The sequence below is a fragment of the Physcomitrium patens genome, chromosome 26 (assembly GCF_059467195.1).
Source record: "Physcomitrium patens ecotype Gransden chromosome 26, ASM5946719v1, whole genome shotgun sequence".
Classification (NCBI taxonomy): domain Eukaryota; kingdom Viridiplantae; phylum Streptophyta; class Bryopsida; order Funariales; family Funariaceae; genus Physcomitrium; species Physcomitrium patens.
Window position 1 is genome coordinate 4,896,640 of NC_143435.1, and position 20,760 is coordinate 4,917,399.

At 35.8% G+C, this 20,760-nt stretch overlaps 1 protein-coding gene across 5 annotated transcripts; it reads right to left on the minus strand.

The window, feature by feature from the left end:
- Window positions 1-274: 274 nt before the first annotated feature.
- LOC112277936 (crinkler effector protein 8) lies at window positions 275-4,881 on the minus strand. 5 transcript variants are annotated; one of them, XM_024510808.3, is made up of 4 exons: window positions 4,650-4,881; window positions 3,621-3,717; window positions 2,917-3,190; window positions 275-2,163 (listed from the first exon to the last, which is right to left on the minus strand). In XM_024510808.3, exons 3-4 carry the CDS (start codon window positions 3,131-3,133, stop codon window positions 794-796), a joined length of 1,587 nt encoding a protein of 528 aa, XP_024366576.1. In that variant the 5' UTR covers window positions 3,134-3,190; window positions 3,621-3,717; window positions 4,650-4,881; the 3' UTR covers window positions 275-793. The 5 variants fall into 5 exon arrangements, with proteins under 5 accessions (XP_024366576.1, XP_073387751.1, XP_090104088.1 ...); XM_073531650.2 differs by having other exon boundaries at window positions 3,621-4,272; XM_090247962.1 differs by lacking the exon at window positions 4,650-4,881 and having other exon boundaries at window positions 275-745; window positions 1,111-2,163; window positions 3,621-4,628.
- Between the last annotated feature and the right edge of the window lie 15,879 nt (window positions 4,882-20,760).

The following is a 20,760-nucleotide window of genomic DNA, read 5'->3' on the forward strand; positions in this document are numbered from 1 at the left end:
CTCTTACGTCCAATGCGTTATTGGACCAGTGAACTGTTAGTAGCTGCAGTGACATAAACATATTGACGCACGTATCGACGTCATATTCAGCATAGTTTACAACAAGAAGTTCATTACTGCGTTGGGTTTATTACTTGCCAGAATTTCAGATTCGTTTTTCAACTTGCTTTGCAGTACGAGGTTCTGGACCCTTGTTTTCACAGAATTAAGTCGACACCTTCTGGAACATCCACTTTGTTTACTTCGTTTTGACAGACTTCCCAACATTGACAAATTGTAGATGAAGTTATCGACATTAAAGTGTCGAAAAATTAGTTCGACATTGATTTAGTCACTTGTGTGTCTAAACAATTGTCGAAACCGAAGCAAGCGAAATCCTTCCAAATTTCTACAGTCATATGTCAGAGAATTTCCCAAAAAATATAATAAAATGTCGGAAACCTGCCAAAAAAGGTGTCAAAAACAAACCCTCTTCGGTTGTTCTTCGGTTCTGCGTGGGCACATCCCACTTTTCCAATCTGAAGCACAAGCACGAGAGGTTTGTTTTAACGAAGCAATTCCCTTGGTAATGATCAGAATTGCGGAGTTTTCAGACTTCATCCCCCCTGGAGCTATTTTCTCAAAAGTTGCATGAAACTTGAGAAGATGGAGCACTATAGGCGCCTTCAGCCAACAATGCCGAATGCGGCTCTACGTAGGATTCTTGCAAATAAGATCTCATTCCCACATGATAGGTCATCCTTATCTGCTTCAACAACATAATGCCAGAATCACAGTATCCCTCACATCAGGTTCAACAGCTTTCGAAGTCCATGTGTAAGTTCATGTTAGTCATTCTACGGAGACATTTTAATCTCTCCAAGCAAGTTTCTGCATTTGGTCTTCTGGAAGCGTCAGTCTGCAAGCAATCCCTTTGCAACTCTCGAACACCCGCTGACAAACCATTTATCCCGCTACTCCTGATCAAATGCCCAATGCCCCATATGTCTACACTCGAGTCATGACGACCTCTGCTCATCTCAGGGGCGTGAGCTTCAACACACAGTCCGTGAGCGTGACCACAGGGAGTAGCAGCAGTCTCATCAAAATCAATTAAAACCCAGTTGGTACCTGAAGTGTTTCTGAGAACATTCCGCCAAGTTATATCTCGATGCATTAGATTTTTTCCATGCAACCAGACCAGTGCTTCTGCAACATTGATCAATGCTTTCAAAAGTTCATCTTCAGGTCTCGCCCGGCTTTTCACAAGACACCGGGGTATCATTCGGAATCTACGATCGGCTGCATTAATTTTCAGCACCTGCTCTGCATTGGGGCAATCCTTGATGCTCTTATATATTTGGTACACCTTCTCAAAGGTACGCTTATCTCTGTAGATCTTGTCAACACCAGTCCCCACGAAAACAGTTTTTCCGTCAGTGCGATAATCGTAAAAGTCAGACTCAACTCCCAGCACGATTCCAGCTTCAGACAGGCGCATTAGCAGCTTGCTGATGTTGAAGCCTATCAACGATGCCAGCAACCTGTCCTCTACAACAGATAGATTGACAGTGATCAAATCCACCACCTCAGTCTTACATCGCTTAGCATCATGCACTAGTGCACAGTAAGTAACGATCGCTGCGTTGGCATAATAACACAGGAGATAGGGCAGGTTTCCATACGTCCAGATCAGCTTCCTGACCAATTCTTGTTTGGGATCATCTTCAGTATCTGGCCCCTTCTCCTCGCCACGCCAAAGTGCGAGTCTGGAAACCATCCCAAGTTTGTCTGGGCGCTTGTTCTCGGATGAACTAAACCTTGAGGTGTCTCTATCAAAGACAAGTGTTTCCAAAGAGAACAGGGATATTGGCTCAGTAACAAGACAATCCCAATAAGCATGATAAGAACTTTCTGTAGAGCCTGTAGCTGGAGGCCTTAACACAATCCCAAGGTGGTCATCCAAATTCCAGCAAACGCCTCGTGCAGGGTCATGACAAATAAAGTTGTCTGCTTTACTCAGATAGCTCTTCCACTGAAAGTAGCGTCGGTGAGAAACCGGAAATGCCATACGTGGCGGATGCAGCAAGTAACCTTTCAGTTCAGTGACCTCCGGAATCCTGACGTCCACTCTTGCTTCTACTAATAACCTCCGGAAAGGGTCCAGTGCATCCTGTTGAGCAGCTGCTTAAACCACAAAATAAGTAAACATACATAGAGATGCGAGCCTAAATAAGCACATAAATTAGCAGGCCAGACTACCTATGGTTTCGGAAACCTATGTAGCCATTGTGAAAGAGTAGTGTCCCCTCCAGAAACGAAAACCCCCAAGGTATAGAGTTCCACACCGACCACCTCAACGCGTCCAGTAACCACAGGGAAGAAGAAAGGGTGGTGGCTTGGTATATATAGCTGGAACAGCATTAAGGCACAGCTACCGAGACGTAACGTGGCAGCAAGAGAAAGGCCGAAGTCAGGTGAGTTGGGGGAGTGTGTTAAATACCAGCCATCAGTAACCCTTTATTGGTTAATAATCGGCTGAGGTTAAGTACCATGAGTTCAATCAGAGGGAGGGAGGGAGCGTGGCTGCATAAAGAAAACCTTCACCAGTTACCCATAAGTTCGAGAACTAATTAATAGGTGCCATGCAGACACGTCTACAACCCTTAATAGGTTAACCTGGAGGAAAAAATTGGAACGTACTTGTTTACAAAAAGCATAAATCAACGGCTTTCTCACCTACGAAAAAACAATCAGACCTTCAGGCGCAAAGTATGAACAGTGCAACGAAGCCAATTCAACAATGGTGCGAGACCATGAACTAAACCCTTGCCCAAAAATATGAACTGGACGAGATACTAATAGGAACCCTAGCCAAAGGGAAGAAGTGGATAATCAAGTGGATAATGCAATATGTGTCAGGCCAAGTGATTTCACCTGAAGTATCAGCGTTGAGCAGCAGCAGTTCCTTTTCCCGCAGTTGCTCCTTCTCTTTCCGCAGTTGCTCCTCCTTTTTCCTCAGTTGCTCCTCCTTTTTCCGCCAGTAAGCGACATCGGCCTCTGTGACAGCCTTCGTCAGTTGTTCTTCCACAGCATCGATCTGTTGCTCTACTTTCCTGATCTCTTGCTTCACCTCTTCAAATTCGGCATCCATTGTCTTGAAAAGCGCATGACCCTTTCAGCACGCCTATGCTGCCTACGTGACCACCTCCTGTAACGTGCAACCTCAGCAGCAATTCATTAGAACGCTGTCACACGCAAACGCGAGCAGTGCTCGAAATGCATACAAAACTCCGCTCAGCCGAAACAAACCCCGATAGAGACAACAAACAGAAAGAGTAAAATCAGCTGCCAAACCACAATCAAAGCTCATGGCGCGCACGACAGCCACTTCTAAACTCTCCCGAATCATGCCTCACAACTAATAATCCAACAACATAAGTAATCACCCTGTCATTCACCATAAAGACTCGAAATTTACCGCAGAAACACGAAACACGGAGGGGCGGCTGACCCCGGCCAAGAAATCAACGACACCCGGAAAAGCAAACCGGCGCTGGAATTACAAGTGGAAAAGAAACTGGACAACAATACGATACCTGTGGATGACTGAAGAGCTCAACGGAGACAGAATAACTTACCGGTAGGCGCAAGGCAAGGGTGGTAAGAGAACAGAAGAGAGCGCTCAAGCTGAGGTCAAGCGATGGAACTGCCCGTCGTGAGAAAGGTTCCCTACCTCTGCCAGGGTCATTCTTGTCAATCACGCCCATCAACGAAGCGACCTAACGAAACGAAACAGCAGACTTGGAAGGAGCAAAATAAACACTAAACACTAGCGCATGGAAAAACGGAAACCCTAGCACAAGCAAGAAGAGAAAACCCTAGCCATCCGAGAGCACGTAAAAGGAGCTGTCGAAAGAAACAGCTCGATACTTACGAATCCAGTTATTCACTCACAGTCACGGATTCATAATATCTGGCAAAATTCAGGTGCTGAAGACCAGGACATAGTAAGTAGTAAAACGCTCTTTTCATTCTAATTCTTGTCGAAATTCACAATTCTAACGAATGCTCCTCTCGGGCCAAGCTGAATACGTACATGATGTTCTAGGAACTCAAATAGCTCACGCAATACTTGGAAAAGAAACACTGCTACAACGAATTGATATTTGTTACTAGCGTTGCAGAAGCTCAATTCCAACTGCATCAGACTCATATAATTCTTACTAATGGTTACATGCTCGTGCAAACAAGGGTCGCGAAGCAAATCGCTGAAAAAACTTCATGGAAACTCTGCAGAATCGGCAACACGAATTACTACCAGCACCTAGCGAGTTCAAACAATTTCACACTCTCTTTCAGTCCTGATTCATCGCAGTACAACCTCACCGTAATCAAATGACAAAAAAATCACAAATCAAGACACACATAACGAACGGTCTTCAATCAACGATTACAAAATCTCACAACCTCTCTACAACAGCGTCATCTCTGGTAGAGCAAACTTGTGCAAGCTCTCTTCCACAACACTGCTTCCCTTCCACTTAATATTAACGCAAAATCCTAAGCATGAAAAGACTTCTCCTCAGCATAGCCGCACACATATTACCTCTCTATAATCCAATTCAAAGCAGCAAGTCACCTCATAAACGAACTAGAACTTCACTTACCACATCGTACGTTGGATTCAAGAAACACACTCAAAGAGGGGACCAAGAGACTCCGAAGTGCTAAAAAGCCCCAAAAAAGAGCATTCAGGAGAGATCCTTGAGCTTCGATTTTAATGGCTTCAAGGCAGAGAAAATTCCAGTCAACATTCCCTCAATCCTACGAGCATGCTCGTATGATGCAATGCATCATACGCGCAGTGAGCACAAAACGCAATGCTATCTCTCTCACTCAACAGGAACACGAGTGGAATAGTTTAATATCTAGGTGATACTCCTTTGATATTGATGTGTTATTGTGCCGATACTCGGGCTAATAGAGTGGACAGGGGTATATACGACGACAGGCTTCCTGGAGGTTTTGATGGTTGGAAGAAGGCGCATGGCGATCGGAGCAGAGATCAGAGGGGTGATAGCAGCCGTGGATGATGAGTAGGGGCGTTGGTAGCCGTTCTATAGCGCGCTGGAGTGTATGGGGTCCGCGGAGGCGATGGAATTCTCTTGCAGCCACTGTCATTCATCATGATGAATCGCACAAATCTCGTTCACACAGCATCATTGTTTGAATGGATGATGCTGTGTAAACATTGTGGTCTACCACGACCCTCATTTCCATCTTCCATATCACAAGTGGTTTCTAATTTTATGTGTTGCTGGATGTCATATGACAAGTACAAAGGAGGTAGGAGAGTGCTAAGATGTGAATGATGAGCGATGAGCATTGAGCAATAAGTAGTAACATGTGACTAGTGAGCAGTTGTTTGTTGTTGTTGTAGCTTTGGATGTTTGGAGGCCAATGGCCATCAATTTCTACAAGAATTTTTATTTTTTGGATGAATTTCGGAAGCAAATTCTATTTCAATAGAAAATGGTTTAGAATACCATAGAAAAGTTTATACAAGAATATGTTAGTGTTAAGGATATATAGTAATAGAAAAAAAAAATTCATATGGCAAATCCACATGTAAAATCAAAAAGTATGTAATGGCTCTAGAAGTCTTACATCTATACTCAAGCGATTGTTCTTTGCGACACAATAGATAGGAATGTTATTTTCAACATCAATGACAACATTCTCCAATGAAGGAGCAACCACCATAGGTGTTGTATATTGAAGAGGTATAAACACAACTTCAAAGATGAGATGGTCCTTCTCAAAGGCAACTAGGCGGCAACCAAAACAACAGCAAGAATAAATAGATATCTTTAGGATTTAGTAAAAAAAATTTAGAATAAATTTAAAATAAAAAATTAAAAGAAAAAAAAATACAAAAAAGTGAAGATTTAGAAGTATATGTAGAGATAATGGTTCCAACAATAATAGCACACGACTTGATAATGGCCTCTAGAGGAATTTACATAAAAATAAGGTCCTTCTCCTGACTTCTTTTCTATGGCACAACTTTGTTCATAACTTGTGTCTCCTTCGCTATGAAGTTGAATCAGATATCATCACCCTCAATATGATATATATATCATTGGATAATTCATGGTCTTCTTTGAAAGTAAACTATAGAGATGGTTCCATCTTATGAAGAAGCAAAAAGATGTGGAAGTGGTATGTTTGAAGGAGATAGTAATGTTAGAAGTAAAAACAACAAAAAGAGTTTAAATCCATGGCTAATTTCAAAAAACATAATGAGACAATAACATTCATCAATGAAGCCAACTAATCTTTGAAAATCCAAAACTCGTATGTTAAAGCATACATTTGCACATCTATCCAAATGGCTTGTGATTCAAGCATGAAAAAGAATATAGGTGCATTATAGAAGAATGCATAAGCAACTTCAAAAAAGGCCTCCATGTAAGCCTTAACATATCGATTCTACTTTGAAATGGTATAGGATTAAGAGGAGATGTTCAGGACTCGCATTTTTTTTTGGTAGGTCTACAACAAGGAGGTGAATCCACTATAGAGGCATAATGCAAAATACATTTCTATTCGTTTATTTGTTCTAACTTGTCAATACAAAAAAAAATAATAAATAATAAAAATATTATAATATAATATATATTATGTAGAAAATTGCTAAAAAAGAGAAATATGTCTTGTTCATAAAATTATACATTTCAACCATAAGGGAGTATATAAGCCCAACTTCCATGAACTTGAATATAAAAATGTTCTTAATCAAAACACTTATTAGAGTAGCTATAGAGAAGGAGCTCACACCAACTTGCAAGGTTTATTTTTTTGCCTAAATTTGGACTTGAGAAGCTTGCATAATTGAGGTACACTGAGTAGAAAAAATTTCCATTGCCATCTTTATGATTTATACTACTATAAATGCTATGTTAGTACTAATATGGGTGATTGCCACTGAAGCACTTTTTTGAGTCTTCGAGGCTTTTGAAGCCTTCAAGGCCTTTAGAATCTTTAGAGCCTTTAGAGCCTTCAGATCAAATAACAATGCATTCTACTTTCCAATTTGAATGGCTTCTTTTTCAATAGTAATCTCAAGAGCCTCCAAAATATCATTAATACCATCTTCTAAGATAATCGCAGCTCCCTTGCCACTTAGCTATAGCTTTTTTTTTTCCTCCTCTATAATGAAATCTTTGAAAGGCATTTCAAATACCACAGTCCACTCTACAAATGAGAAAGCAATGACTTCATCACTTTTACTAGGATGTAGATACAAAGTAGAGACCTTTGTTTATTAATGTAGATAGATACATCAATAATACTTACAAAAACACAACATTCTTAGATACCAACTTTTTACACAAGTATTTATACAAGAAAATGAATGAAAATTTGCTAAAAAATACATGAAGAAGATGAAAAAAAATAAAAAGTCAGATATTAACTTGATGACCACCGTTTGATGGTCAGACCACCAGTTGGTATGTCCTCAAGAACGGGAGCTTTGATAAAAGCACTATTACTTTAGAAAAATGAGATGAATGCATATTTTCAAAGTATGATCCTCCACTACTCAATATAATCTCCAATCTTAAAATTTTAGAATATAAAATTCTAATGGATGTAATTGAAGTTGAAAAGCATCTCTTCAAACTCTTGAACTAATACATGTTCCAACTACAAGGATTGTAAAATAAGTGCATCATTAATCAAATAGAAAATAAGAAAAATAAAAATAAAAAGAAAGTGAGAAGACTAATCTAGGCCCAAAAGTTAGTTTGAATGAGCTATTAGTCCAAAACTATTTTTTTCATAGGTCTAATAAAGAAACACAATGATGAAGGGGCAAAGGTAGAAGAATTCTACCACTAGAGTCACCTCACTTTGAAATTAGAATTCATGATAGTAATTACAATCTTGTGGATTTCTTTGAGTCATATCAGTCTTTGTCACAATATTCCAATATTTTGAAATTTGTACCAATTTTTTTTTAATATTATAAAGAAGATAATAAAGAATATTGACATGATGGCATTGCAAAAAAAATAATTAATGTGAGTTATCAAATTTACTCATTAATTATTTTAGGATAAAAAGATGTATTTAGAGTACTTTAAACCACAATATATAGTGAGTAGTATAGAAATCTTTAGTCAAATAGAAAATTAGAATGTTAGTTGTAAAAATGGAGTCCTAGTAAGTCTTGGAGATAAATATCTTAGTTGATTTAATATTTTTACTTATTATTGAATATCAAGGATTATTTATTAAGATTAATATTTATATTGGCCTTATATCTATATGTAGTACTTATAAATAAAATTATAAATATCAGTTAATAATTAAAAAATAACATGAAAAAAAAAGCTCATATCTTTTTAGTTAGTTATATAAGAAATAGGATTTATAGTTGATTTAAATTGATTTTAATATTATAAAAAATAATAAAGCTAGAAAAATATAGCTTTAAATTTATATTTATATTATAGAAAATTTATAGGAATTTTTTTAATTTATTTAGAATTTATTTTTAAAATTTAGACTTTGATAAAAATAAATTTTACTACCATGGGATCCATTATGAAGAAATGGAATAAGTTTTGAAGGCCACACAAGGTTTCTATGCTAATTGGGTGTTTTTAAACACCATGGTGGAGTCAAAAATGCAAAAATATTGATTTTATTAGTAGAAAATAGGAGGGCCAGCAGCTAGTATAGTTCTTGTGAGAAGGTAGGTGCACAAGTTCCATATGGATTGTAGCACCTTGAAGGTAGTTAGGAGGATAAGACTATGGCCTTACGGCTTCTCTTAGACACCCATATATACTACTTATGAGTCTTGGTGAAGTTCAAACTCTTGATCTCTTAATCAAGTTATCCTTGAGGTAAAAATTATTTATTTAATTTTTTTTTGTTTATCTTTTATCTTTAACCTCTTATAACTTATTCATAATAATTTGGATTTACATGTTTCTTATACTATTGAAAAGATAATATAATTAAATTTCTAAAAATATATATATATATTTTTTATTTTTTTATTTTTTATCAAGTAAAAACTTAGTGAATAGACTTTACTATTGTTCTAGTATACAATTGCTTAATTGCACTCGTTTCACTTGTTTTTGTGTTATACTTCTTTTGTTCTTGCTACTTCCACTTTACACCACTAATTACAAGCAACTCTTAATTGAGGCCATCTTATAATTTGGATTGAGGGATAGAATTTATCTTCACATTTTGGTGCATTTGCTAGGAGGTGGTGCTTCTAATTGTGTGTGTAAATGTGAAGTGAGTTGATTTTAATTGACCTTTTGTATAGATTATTTGAGTGAGTATTTCAAATCTATTTTCTATCATTGGTAAGTCTTTTATCTTTCTTCATTTTTTTTATAAAAATATCTCTTTTAATTATATAATCAAAAGATATTTAAAAGAAAAAAAAAAAAGAAAAAAAAAAAAACCATGGATAGGTAGAGAGTGATTTTCTCTCGGATTTTCATCAATCAGTTTTTATGTAATTGTTATTTCACTTTGGAACTTTGTAAAGTTGTGTATCTTGGTGTTATCTTTTTAAAAAGCTACTACATGTTTGAATTGGACTAAAATTGAATTTTAAGTGAATTTTTGATTAAAAAAGGATTCACTGCCTTGGCAATTTTATATACTCCATGTTTGAAAAGGCATTTCTTAGTGCTTGTTGAATATTTTAAATTGAATTACTTTGGAGTAAAAAAATCTGAAGGATAAACTTGGAATGGTGCAATTTTTATTGAAATTACGTCAATATTCAATTTTTGGTGATTTTTGAAGTGAAGAGTAAGCTTGAAAGTTTTAAGGGTTCATCATCAAGGGTGGAGCTCATCTTCAAGGATCTTCACTATCTTTCCTTGTAATTTTTCTAATTGAGGGTCTTTTTTAGTAATAGGGAGATTTAATCACTCCATCTATTCTTGGTATCATTTCTTTTCATCTTTGTAAATTTTTAATTGAAGGCTTTTCTCTAGTAATAGGGAGATTTAATCACTCTCTCCACCCTTCATATCTCTTCTATTCACAAGAAGTAGTATAGTAGGAGCTTAACAAGAAATTCAAGAAAATTCTTCATCAACAAGGAAAGAAAAGATCAACAAGTTTAAGTCATAAATCTAAGGTGAATATACTTTTTAACAACTTTTATTGAGTTTTAATTTATTTTGCTAATATAGATTGTGGTTTAAGGAGAAAGAGCTCAAAAAGAAAGAAGAATGACATTAATAGTTTGCAAGCAAGTAAGTCTTTGAATCCTTGTCAATTATTTCTTTTTTTGAAATTTTAGCAAATTACTTGAGTATAAGAAGCTGGAATTAGAATTTGGAGGGTAGAATCTAAGAAAAAGAGGCAAGAAGAGGTTCCCTTTTAAACTTTTTTATAGATTTTTTCAAATGGGATCAATAGAGCCTTAGGACCGTTTACTATTCCATTCTTAAAATAGATTTTTAAACCATTTAGTTAGAATCGAATAGGAAAAAAATCACATTAGAAATTCTTTAAATTGTGTCAAGTTGGCTACAGATATGACGAGCTAAGTCCTTCTTCAAAGTGATATAATTATTTTACAAAGAACAATTTTTATCTAATAAACAACTGTTGTTAATTGTTGTAGTGGATAATTCTTTAATAGACTTGTTGTAAAAAAGTAGAAAGAAAAAAGAAGAGTTTGAACTTTCTGCCATCTTGATATGGAATTCCTTTTGATAATTAAGATTGCTTAGAATTTTTCAAAAAATATGATATAATGTCGGAAACCTGTCAAAAAAAGTATCAAAAATAAATCTTCTTTGGTTGTTCTTCGGTTGTGCATAAGTACATTCCACTTTTTCAATCTTAAGCATGAGAGGTTTGTTTTAACGAAGCAAATTCCTTGGTAATGATCTGAATTGTGGAGTTTTGAGACTTCATCTCCTTGGAGCTATTTTCTCAAAAATTACATGAAACTTGAGAAGATGGAGCACTATAGGTGCCTTCAGCCAACAATGTCGCATGTAGCCCTACATAAGATTCTTGCAAATAAGATCTCATACCCATATGATAGGTCATCCTTATTTGCTTCAACAACATAATGCCTGAATCACAATATTTCTCACATCAGTAGCTTTCGAAGTCCATGTGTAAATTCATGTTAGTCATTCCATGGAGACATTTTAATTTCTTCAAGCAAGTTTTTGCATTTGGTCTTCTGGAAGTGTCAATCTACAAGCAATCCCTTTGCAACTCTCTAACACTAGTTCACAAATCTTTTATCCCGCTACTCCTAATTGTACCATTATCATAAGTTAAAAGAAAATAACTTGAAGAGGAATTGTAGAATAAGTAGTTATTTTTAGAATATAGATACCTAGTATATAGTGTAAACATGGATAGATAACTGTTGAAAGGGTGGTTCAGTAGATAGAATAGATGAATAGATAGAAAAAGTAGTTATCATCGTAATATAGGAGTTGGTATCTCGGGGTTGTATGAGGAGGATGGGAGAGAAGATGAAAATACCAGACTGTGATAGTCATGAGCCGGGGATAAGCTTGGTGCTATCTCTTCCTCTTAGTTTTCTTCTTTCTTTTGTATTAGTGTTGATTCTAGTGAAGAGAATCAATTTTATGAATCAATGTTTGATTTAGGAAGTTGTTTATGGAAGTTTCTAGTCACTATTTATTGCAAGGTTGTAAGTTTAGTAGAGAGGAATTATAATTGAATGAATTGTCTTTATCAAATTCAATGGATTGGAAGTTATTCATTCTAGGATTTGGATTAGGCTTGTATGTTTGTGAATTACATAGGGTACTGAAATTGATGTCATGGTTGTTATCATATTGATATGAAAGAGTGGACAGTAGGAAGAAAATGTAAGTATTCTTCGGTATTGTAAGCATTCAGCAGTAGCGGTTAATTGTGTGACCCTAACAATTGGAGCTCATATACATGGTCTTTTCCTGTGTTCGAATTCCCCTATATGGATTTATTCTGGTAGCATCCTTTCAGAATAAGTAAAATGATAATCACATTTTGGCGCCGCTGCCGAAGATTGACAACATTATTGGGTGTTAAGAATTATTTGCCAAAGCAGTAAAGGAGATTAGGAAGCAAACTGAATTAAAATAATGAAAGAGTATGGTTATTAAGAATGAGAATTTAACAACAAAGAGAATAAAGCAATCAAAGAAAAGAACAAAGAGATCACAAGCAATAAATTTGTTACATAGTGAGCGAGATCACAAGTTGAAAAAAAAGCATTGATAAAGTTGGATTAAGTCGTGGTTGTATGCCTATTGGCATATTTGATCATATCTAGAAGGCAATCGACCTCTAATATTTCAAAAGTATACACCATTAAAGAAATCACCAAGAGCACTTGTGGGAAGATCTGCTAATAGTCCAGCATACCTCTCGAAGCCGTTAACGGAAAGCAAGGAAGGTACAAAGGAATTAGGTACTCCATTGGGTATTTTTCCAATTAGAGATATGTCCGATTCTAACAAGATTGGTTTTGAAGATTGGCATGAATCACTTGTCAATAGAGACCAATTCAGAGTATATCAAAATCCATCGTTTTTACCTCATATTCAACCAGTAAAATTATTTGGAGATAATAATAGTCAATCGAGAAGGCTTGGATGGCTGAAAAATACTTTTGTGGGAGAAAATTTTTATTTTAATAAGAAATTGAGCGAAACACCAACATCTTTAATGGCATTCGGAGGTTCAACGATTCAAATCGCAGTACAAATGGGTGCGGCAAGAGATCACACAACTAGCGTGGCTCTATTACCTACCTTTAGAGGTTTACCAGGAGCCAATCCAGATCAACATTTATAACAATTCTTGACTGCATGTGTAGCCAATAATGGAAGAACTGAAGATATTTGGTTAAGATGGTTGCCAGCAACATTAAAAGACACACCATTTGAGTGGTATAACTGCCAACTTGTCGAATCATTTATCAATTGGAAGGCATTGAAAAATACATTTTTAGTCCATTTTCGACCAATTGGTTTTGAAGAACATCTTAGAGAAAAATTAATGAACAGCAAAATGGTACCAGGGGAAGCGGTACAGTCATATTATGATTGTATAGTAGATATACTTCAAAAATGGCCAAATAACCAAATACCGAAATTATTTGTGTTGTCCATATTGGTTAATGGACTACATCCACCAGAATTGAAGATGTTTGTAAAATGGGCCCAATCAGCCACCATTGCATCATTTCTTGAGCGAACAAAAGTATGGGAAGAATGTCACTATGACCAAAATTTAACAGTTGAAGCCATGATGATTCCACCTCAAGGAGGTTATCAAATGACAAATTGGAATGACGCATCGGATAGTTATCAAGGAAGGAATGATTATGGTACAATTCCATAAGGAATAGTGGATGCCGTTCTATTGCAGGCTGTACCACCATCATTATCACATCCGTATGTGCCTTATTTTGCATATCAAAAATCAATACCTACGAAGGAATTTCCAAATGCATTGGTATTAAGGGATTCCAATGAATCATTGTTGTTAACATTGACGAAAAAAATGGATGAATTGGCTATGAATCTTATGAAGGACAAGGAAAAGAGATATAAACCAAGCAATATGCATCCCAATTTCTGGTGGAGTAATTGTAAGGGGCAAGGTCATTTAGTAACAGAATATCCTTCACCACCTTAAATGATTGTATATTATACCTTTTCTGAGGGCAAGCATATTACCACCAACTGTTGGAATTTATGGAAGCAACAACAACTCAGTAACTAGATAATGATCCAACCGTGGAACGATAACCAAATTCATGGGACGTTAAGCAAATTCAAATAGAAAATAGGTTTGGCTAGAATGAGAATCGTTTTAACAAGCCGAATAGAAAAAATTTTAAATTTTAAAATTTGGTATACAATCAAGAATACGGAACCAATGCTCAAAGAATGGTACAAAATCAATAAGGATATTTCCAATATCAATCCTTTCAGCAATCAAATTCGGATTCCAAAGTACCAACTGGACAACCGGGATCATTTTTCCATTCAACCTAGAACATGCTGAGCTGGTATATCCTGATAGATACTCCCAATATTCCTGTCGGTGTTTAAAGGAAACCACTTTGATGTTAATGTTGAAGACAAATTGGACATTATGCTAGTGAATGTCCTAATCTAAAAGCAAGCAATGACTATGCTCCCTCGTGTGGAAATTATAAGCAATCAGGACATACTTATCAGCAGTGTAATTCTCCATTTAATTTCAATAATTAAAACCAACATATTCAATTGCAGAGTAAACTAGAGGAGAATAATCGAGATTTATTGGTAAACTGGGTGGAATGCGTACATACCATGCTTACAAGGGTCCAAAAAAAAGAAAAAGATCCAATTCGACAATTGGAGGAACCAATTTCTAAGAGACAATAAGACTCAAATCTAATAACCATACTTAGATCGTCATCAACATTGAGACCTGAATAATCAGAACAGCCCAATGATGGTTCTGACACGAGACTATTGATCCAACATGAACCAATTCTATTACCCCCAAAAGACAAGGAGCAGCCTTACTCACTGAAAGACCCTCTCAGGGTGAAACAATATGAAATAGCTTGTTCAACTATTCCGATGTGTGACTCTATAAAGCAAGATAAGCTATTGACAAGAGTTAAAGTGAAGCCTATGAAAAAGAAAAGGGCTTTGGGAATTACTACAAATATGGAACTGTATGATATATTGAAGGATTTGGATGAAATCAAATCGTCAATCTCAATGAAGCAACTATTAGCGATTATGCCAGAATGTCGTTCTATGTTGAATTCTTCATTAATACTACGAAGAACTTGGTCTAAAGAAGTTTGGGAAGTCAGCTTAAACCCCGATCCAGGAGCATCGATTATTGATGTATCTATCAATGGAGTCTTTATTTCTAGAGTTCAAGTGGATCCGGGCTCAAGTGTAAATTTAATGACGGTGGAAATAATAAAAAATCTGAGTTTAATTAAGTTGTTATCCACATTATTTGTATTAAGAATGGCTGACTATAATCGAGTCAAGCCTATGGATATTCTTTATAGTATTGACATTGCTATAGCAGAAATTATGTATAAAATTGATTATATCATTTTTACATTATAAAGTTCCACATTATCATATCTAAATTTATTGGGACGGCCATGGTTATACCAAGCTAAAGCTAAAAATGATTGGGGCCATAGAACGTTAACTATCAGAAAGGGAAGAAAAACGATTGTTTTGCAAATGCACCTAGTCCAATATCATAGGGAATTACAAGTTCTAGACTCGGAAGTGACATCTGATGAGGAGGATCAATCTAAGGATAACTATGATGAAATTACTAACTTAATGCAAGTCGACAATGATCCAAATTGCATACGTAAGGAAGAAATATCCTACCAATATTGAGGACTTAAAGAATATTTTGTTCATCAGGAGGATGCAACTAACTCGGATCATACTATTGCCCAATGGATGGACAATCTTGCAATCAATAGAGTCAGCTGATTGGAACAAGAATGGGATAGTTCTTATATGTCGGATAATATAAGATATTTAGATCAAGAGAAGATAATTAAATCAGAGGTTGTAGAAGATCCTGTGTGTCTATCTATTAACCTAGGCACCAACAAAATGCCACATCTAATTAAAATATATGCCAGTATTATAGTTACAGAATTAGATGCTTGAAAACAATTTTTTGTCCATCACAAATTTGCCTTTGTGTGGTCGTATGTGGATTTGAAAGGGATTCGAGTCGACGTGTGTGAGCACTAGATTATTTTGGAAGAGGGTGTTATGCCAGTTTGTCAAAGACAACACCAACTTAACCCAAGATATTTTCTTTTAGTGAAAGAAGAATTGGATAAACTTCTCGACGTGGATTTTATTTATCCTATTCCGCATAGTGCATGGGTGTCACCAATCGTGATAGTACCAAAGAAAAATGGGAAAATCAAGATGTGTCAAGATTTTGGAAAGTTAAATGCGGCTACTAAGAAGGATTATTTTTCGTTACCGTTTATAGACAATATTTTAGACGCAATGGCCAGATATGAATGGTACTCATTTTTGGACGGATTTTTGGGATATAATCAAATTAAAATTGCTTAAGAAGACCTGTTGAAGATTACGTTTACCACAAATTGGAGAACATTTGCCTATAAAGTAATGCCATTTGGATTATGTAATGCCCTAGTTACTTTTCAACAAGTAATGACACAAGCATTTCAAGACTACCTATGTTTATCAATGGAGATATTTCTAGACGATTTTTGATCCTTTAGCACAACGGCTAAACAACTAGCATGTCTAGATAACTGTTTGAATCAATGCGATAAATTTGGGATATCTCTAAATTTGGAGAAGTGTCAATTTGGCATACCGTCCGGAAAGCTATAGGGACACATTGTCTCTATTGAAGGTATCGCTATGGACCCCGATAAAGTTATTAGTATATTGGGTTAACCAAAGCCAGATACGGTATTAGGCATACACAATTTCATCGGTCATGTTAGCTACTATCGGCATTTTATTGAATCTTTTGCAATTATCTGTCAACCATTAATTAACTTGTTAAAGAAACCCCCACCAAACGGATCTAGCTCAATATGGACTAAAGACTATACTTTTGCATTTGACAAATTGAAACAAAAATTAGTATCTGTTCCAATTCTTGTAACACGTTGTTGGACAAAATCGTTTCATGTCTATATGGATGCGTCCAAGGTTGCTATTGGATCCATTCACAGATAAAATGATGAAAAAGAATTAGATCATCTCATATATTATGCGAGCCAACAATTCGTTGCTGCAGAATGAAATTATAATACTACCGAGCGAAAAGCCCTCGGAATGATCTACTCTGTACAAAAAATCTGCCACTATCTACTTGGATACCCATTTGTGTTCCACGTTGATCATGATGCACTTAAATACATGATAAATAAACCTCAATTGAGCAGATGATTTGCTTGACGGTGTTACTTCTGTAGGAATTCAACTTTACGATTAACGTTCGATCCGGCAAAAAATATGCCAATGAAGATCATTTATCCCATTTATCTAATATATGGGGTAATGAGCCAATAAACAATGTTTTTTTGGACGCACAACTATTTGCTGTGGATGTCATTACACACAAATATGGTGAATCGATCCAATATCTAATGTTTTAGACTTTTGTAATTTCTTATAATGAAAAATTAAAGAAGCGTCAGATTTTAAAAAGTGCGCCATATACCATGATTGCAGATGCCTTGTACAAACAAGGGCGGGATGGAATTTTATGCTGTTGCATCTTTCAAAGTGAAGTTCGTACAATTTTGGAAGGTTGTCATTTGGACAGTTGTGGAGGACATTTTGCGGGTGATAGCACCACACGTAAGGCTTTAATGGCTGGGTATTGGTGGCCAACAATGTTTTCGGATGCACACCAATATGTTCGTCGTTGTGATCCTTGTCAACGAATTTGTTTGCCCTACTATAACTTCTGCAATGCCATTGGTACCAATTTTGGCACAAGCACCATTTGAAAAATGGGGTATTGACTTTGTAGGACCCATTGTACATGCCTCTCAAAATGGACATAAACGTTATATTCTAATAGCCACCAATTATGTCACCAAATGGGCAAAGGCCATGACAAGGAAAACTGATAATGCCAATACAGTAGCAACATTTTTATATGAGAACATTATCACTGATTTTGGCTGTCTGAAAGAATTGGTTAATGATCGCGGAATACATTTTATTAATACAATAATTGAAACATTAATAGCGAAGTATGAGATCAAACATTCCAAAATTACACCTTATCATCCACAAGCCAATGGGTACATAGAAAAGACCAATGATATCCAATTTAAGATCTTAACAAAGACTATTTCAAGAGCAAAAAACAATTGGGATACTAAATTGTTTGCAACTTTATGGGCATACCGTATTGCATATAAAGTAACTATCAATTCTACCCCATTTCAATTGAAATACGATCAGGAGGTAATTCTACCAATTGAATTGGAGGTCCAAAGTTTACAAATTGTATTAGATGAACGTATGGGAGACAAAGAATCTCTTCAATATATGTTAGTCAAATTGGAGAAATTGGATGAAGCTAGGGCTATGGCTCTCTTGATCATGGAAGCTACACAACGTTGTAGAAAGAGTTATTACAACAGTATGTTACAGTCAAAATATTTTATGCCCAATGATTTGGTGCTACTTTATGATAGCCGCTTTAACAACTTTTTCGATAAATTTCAAGTATAATTGCATGGGCCATATTGGGTGGTGGAAGGTTTTGTTAATGCTTCAATTTAATTGAAAGATTTTCTGTGAATCCACTTTACAACACGCATTAACGAGAACTAGTTACGCATGAATGGGAATCGATAAGATTGAAAAGGTTGTGATAGTTAGGAAACGATTGATGGTTAGTTTTGGGTACTGAAATTGACTAGTCAAGAAATTAGACATTCTTGTTAGACGTGAGATTAAGATATTCTAGATTAGATATTCTTGATTTGAATCCCGAGTAAGCAGTTAGGAGCGAGGCACTCATAGAAGGTATCATTGTTGCAAATTTTAGACATTGTGCTTTGAATTGTAAGCTTTACGACAGTAATCAGCAATAGTGTTAGCGTGAAGAAGTATTGAGAGTTTGATTTTCACAATGTTGATAGAAAGAGCAAAGAGAGTACCGAAATGATCAAAAAGTCACTGCAATGTGAGGTCTAAGTGCGATTTGGGATCACGGTCTCTTGTAGTTATCACCAACATGTAACCGATGAAGTTAGATATCTGTTGGTCATTGAAAAGGCAAAAAGATTTTAGAAATACATAGTTATTTACGTTTTTACAAAGATCGAATAAACTACCACCAATTAATGTAAAACGAGTGGCGAAATATATAGAGAATTATGATCTAGAGGATGGTTTGAGTGTGGTAAGAGGAGTCTTGATTGGAATAGATGAGAATATCTTACACAAGGTCTTACATTTACCAACCGGAGAGCTTGATGTAGGAGGAGATGCATCAAATGACTTCAGGCGAGGAAGCTACTTCAAAGGAGGAATGTCGTCTCTCGAGTGAAATCAAGGATGGAAGGTACAGGAGGCACTTCTGTCCAAACTTATGGAATGGATGCGGTTTGTTCAGAAGCAGTTAGCATTGAATTAGCATACCACCTACATGGTGAAGCGATTATTATTTTTCATGATAGGAACACTGAAAGGCATGGTATTCAATTGGGCAGCTTCTGTGGCCACAACGATACATGCAAAAATGAGAGGTAATGGGAAGACGGAGAATTTTGCTTCACTATTACGTTCAAATTATGTAAACTCAGTACTTGAGTATACATTGAAATAAGAATCTCAACCAATTAGAGATGACAATAGAGATGACGACACCAATACCAATTCCAAGGGAAAGCAACCAATTAGGGTTTCCACAGGGTATAACGGAAAGATGAAATCTTAAAAAAGTTATATTGAATCAAATTTCCTAGCTGCAACTTACGGTGAATAAGCTCAAAGATGAGGATAGCTTAAAAAGGCAAGTAGAAGCGAGCAAGAAAATAATATTGGAGCAAAATTACAAAATCAAGGAACAAGAACAAGTCATCAAGGTAGAATCAGAATCCAAGATGCGAGTGAAGCGTGAATTGGATAAGAGAGTGGAAAACTAGTCAAAGGAGAAACAAAGGATTCAACATATCCTAAAAAATCAAAGGCAAGAATTACTACAAACTCGCAAATCATATAAATTGGAACAAGACAAGATGAACGCTAAGTTGAAGATGGAATGAGAGAAGAAGGAGGCATTGGAGCTTAAAAAGAAACAATTGGGTGTCGAATATCGAAACAAAATAGATGAGCTACAGGCAAAAATTATTGTTTTGAAGGAAATAGTAACAAAATTGGAGAGTGATTTGGTCAAAATTGGTTAGCCACAGATATTTGCCTCAACGAGAATAAAAATTGAAAAATTGGAGGAGAAATTGCAAAAGCAACAACAATAATTGCAAGTTCATGTTCGAGAATTGGGAGCGTATAATGAAGATTTAACAGCTCAATTAAAGGTAGAGATTTAGGATGAGTCGTCGAAAGAAGATATAGTGTTGAAACAAGACCAAATGGAGCCAACGCCAGGAATTGAAAAGATTAAACAATCCACTTACAAAAAGAAGAAAAAAAAAAAAAAAAAAAAAAAAATTGTTTATCAATATTGTATTTGCATGGACCCTATACAATTAGAAGTCGGGCTATATAGAATAAGTAGTTATTTTTAGGATGTAGATACATAATGTATAGTGTAAACAGGGTTAGATAACTACTGAAAAGGTGGTTCAATAGGTAGAATGGATGAATAGTCAGGAAAAATAATTATCATCGGTAGTATAGGAGTTGATATCTTGGGGTAGTATAAGGAGGATGGGAGAGAAGATGAAAATTCCAGATTGTGATAGTTATTAGCCAAGAATAAGCTTGGTGCTATCTCTTCTTCTTAGTTTTCTTGTTTCTTTGGTGTTAGTGTTGATTCTTGTGAAGATAATCGATTTAATGAATCAATGTTTGATTTAGGAAGTTTTTTATAGAAGTTTCCAGTCACTGTTTATCGCAAGGTTGTAAGTTCAGTGGAGAGGAATTATAATTGAAGGAATTGTCTTCATCAAATTCAGTGGATTAGAAGTTGTTCGTTCCAAGATTTGGGTTA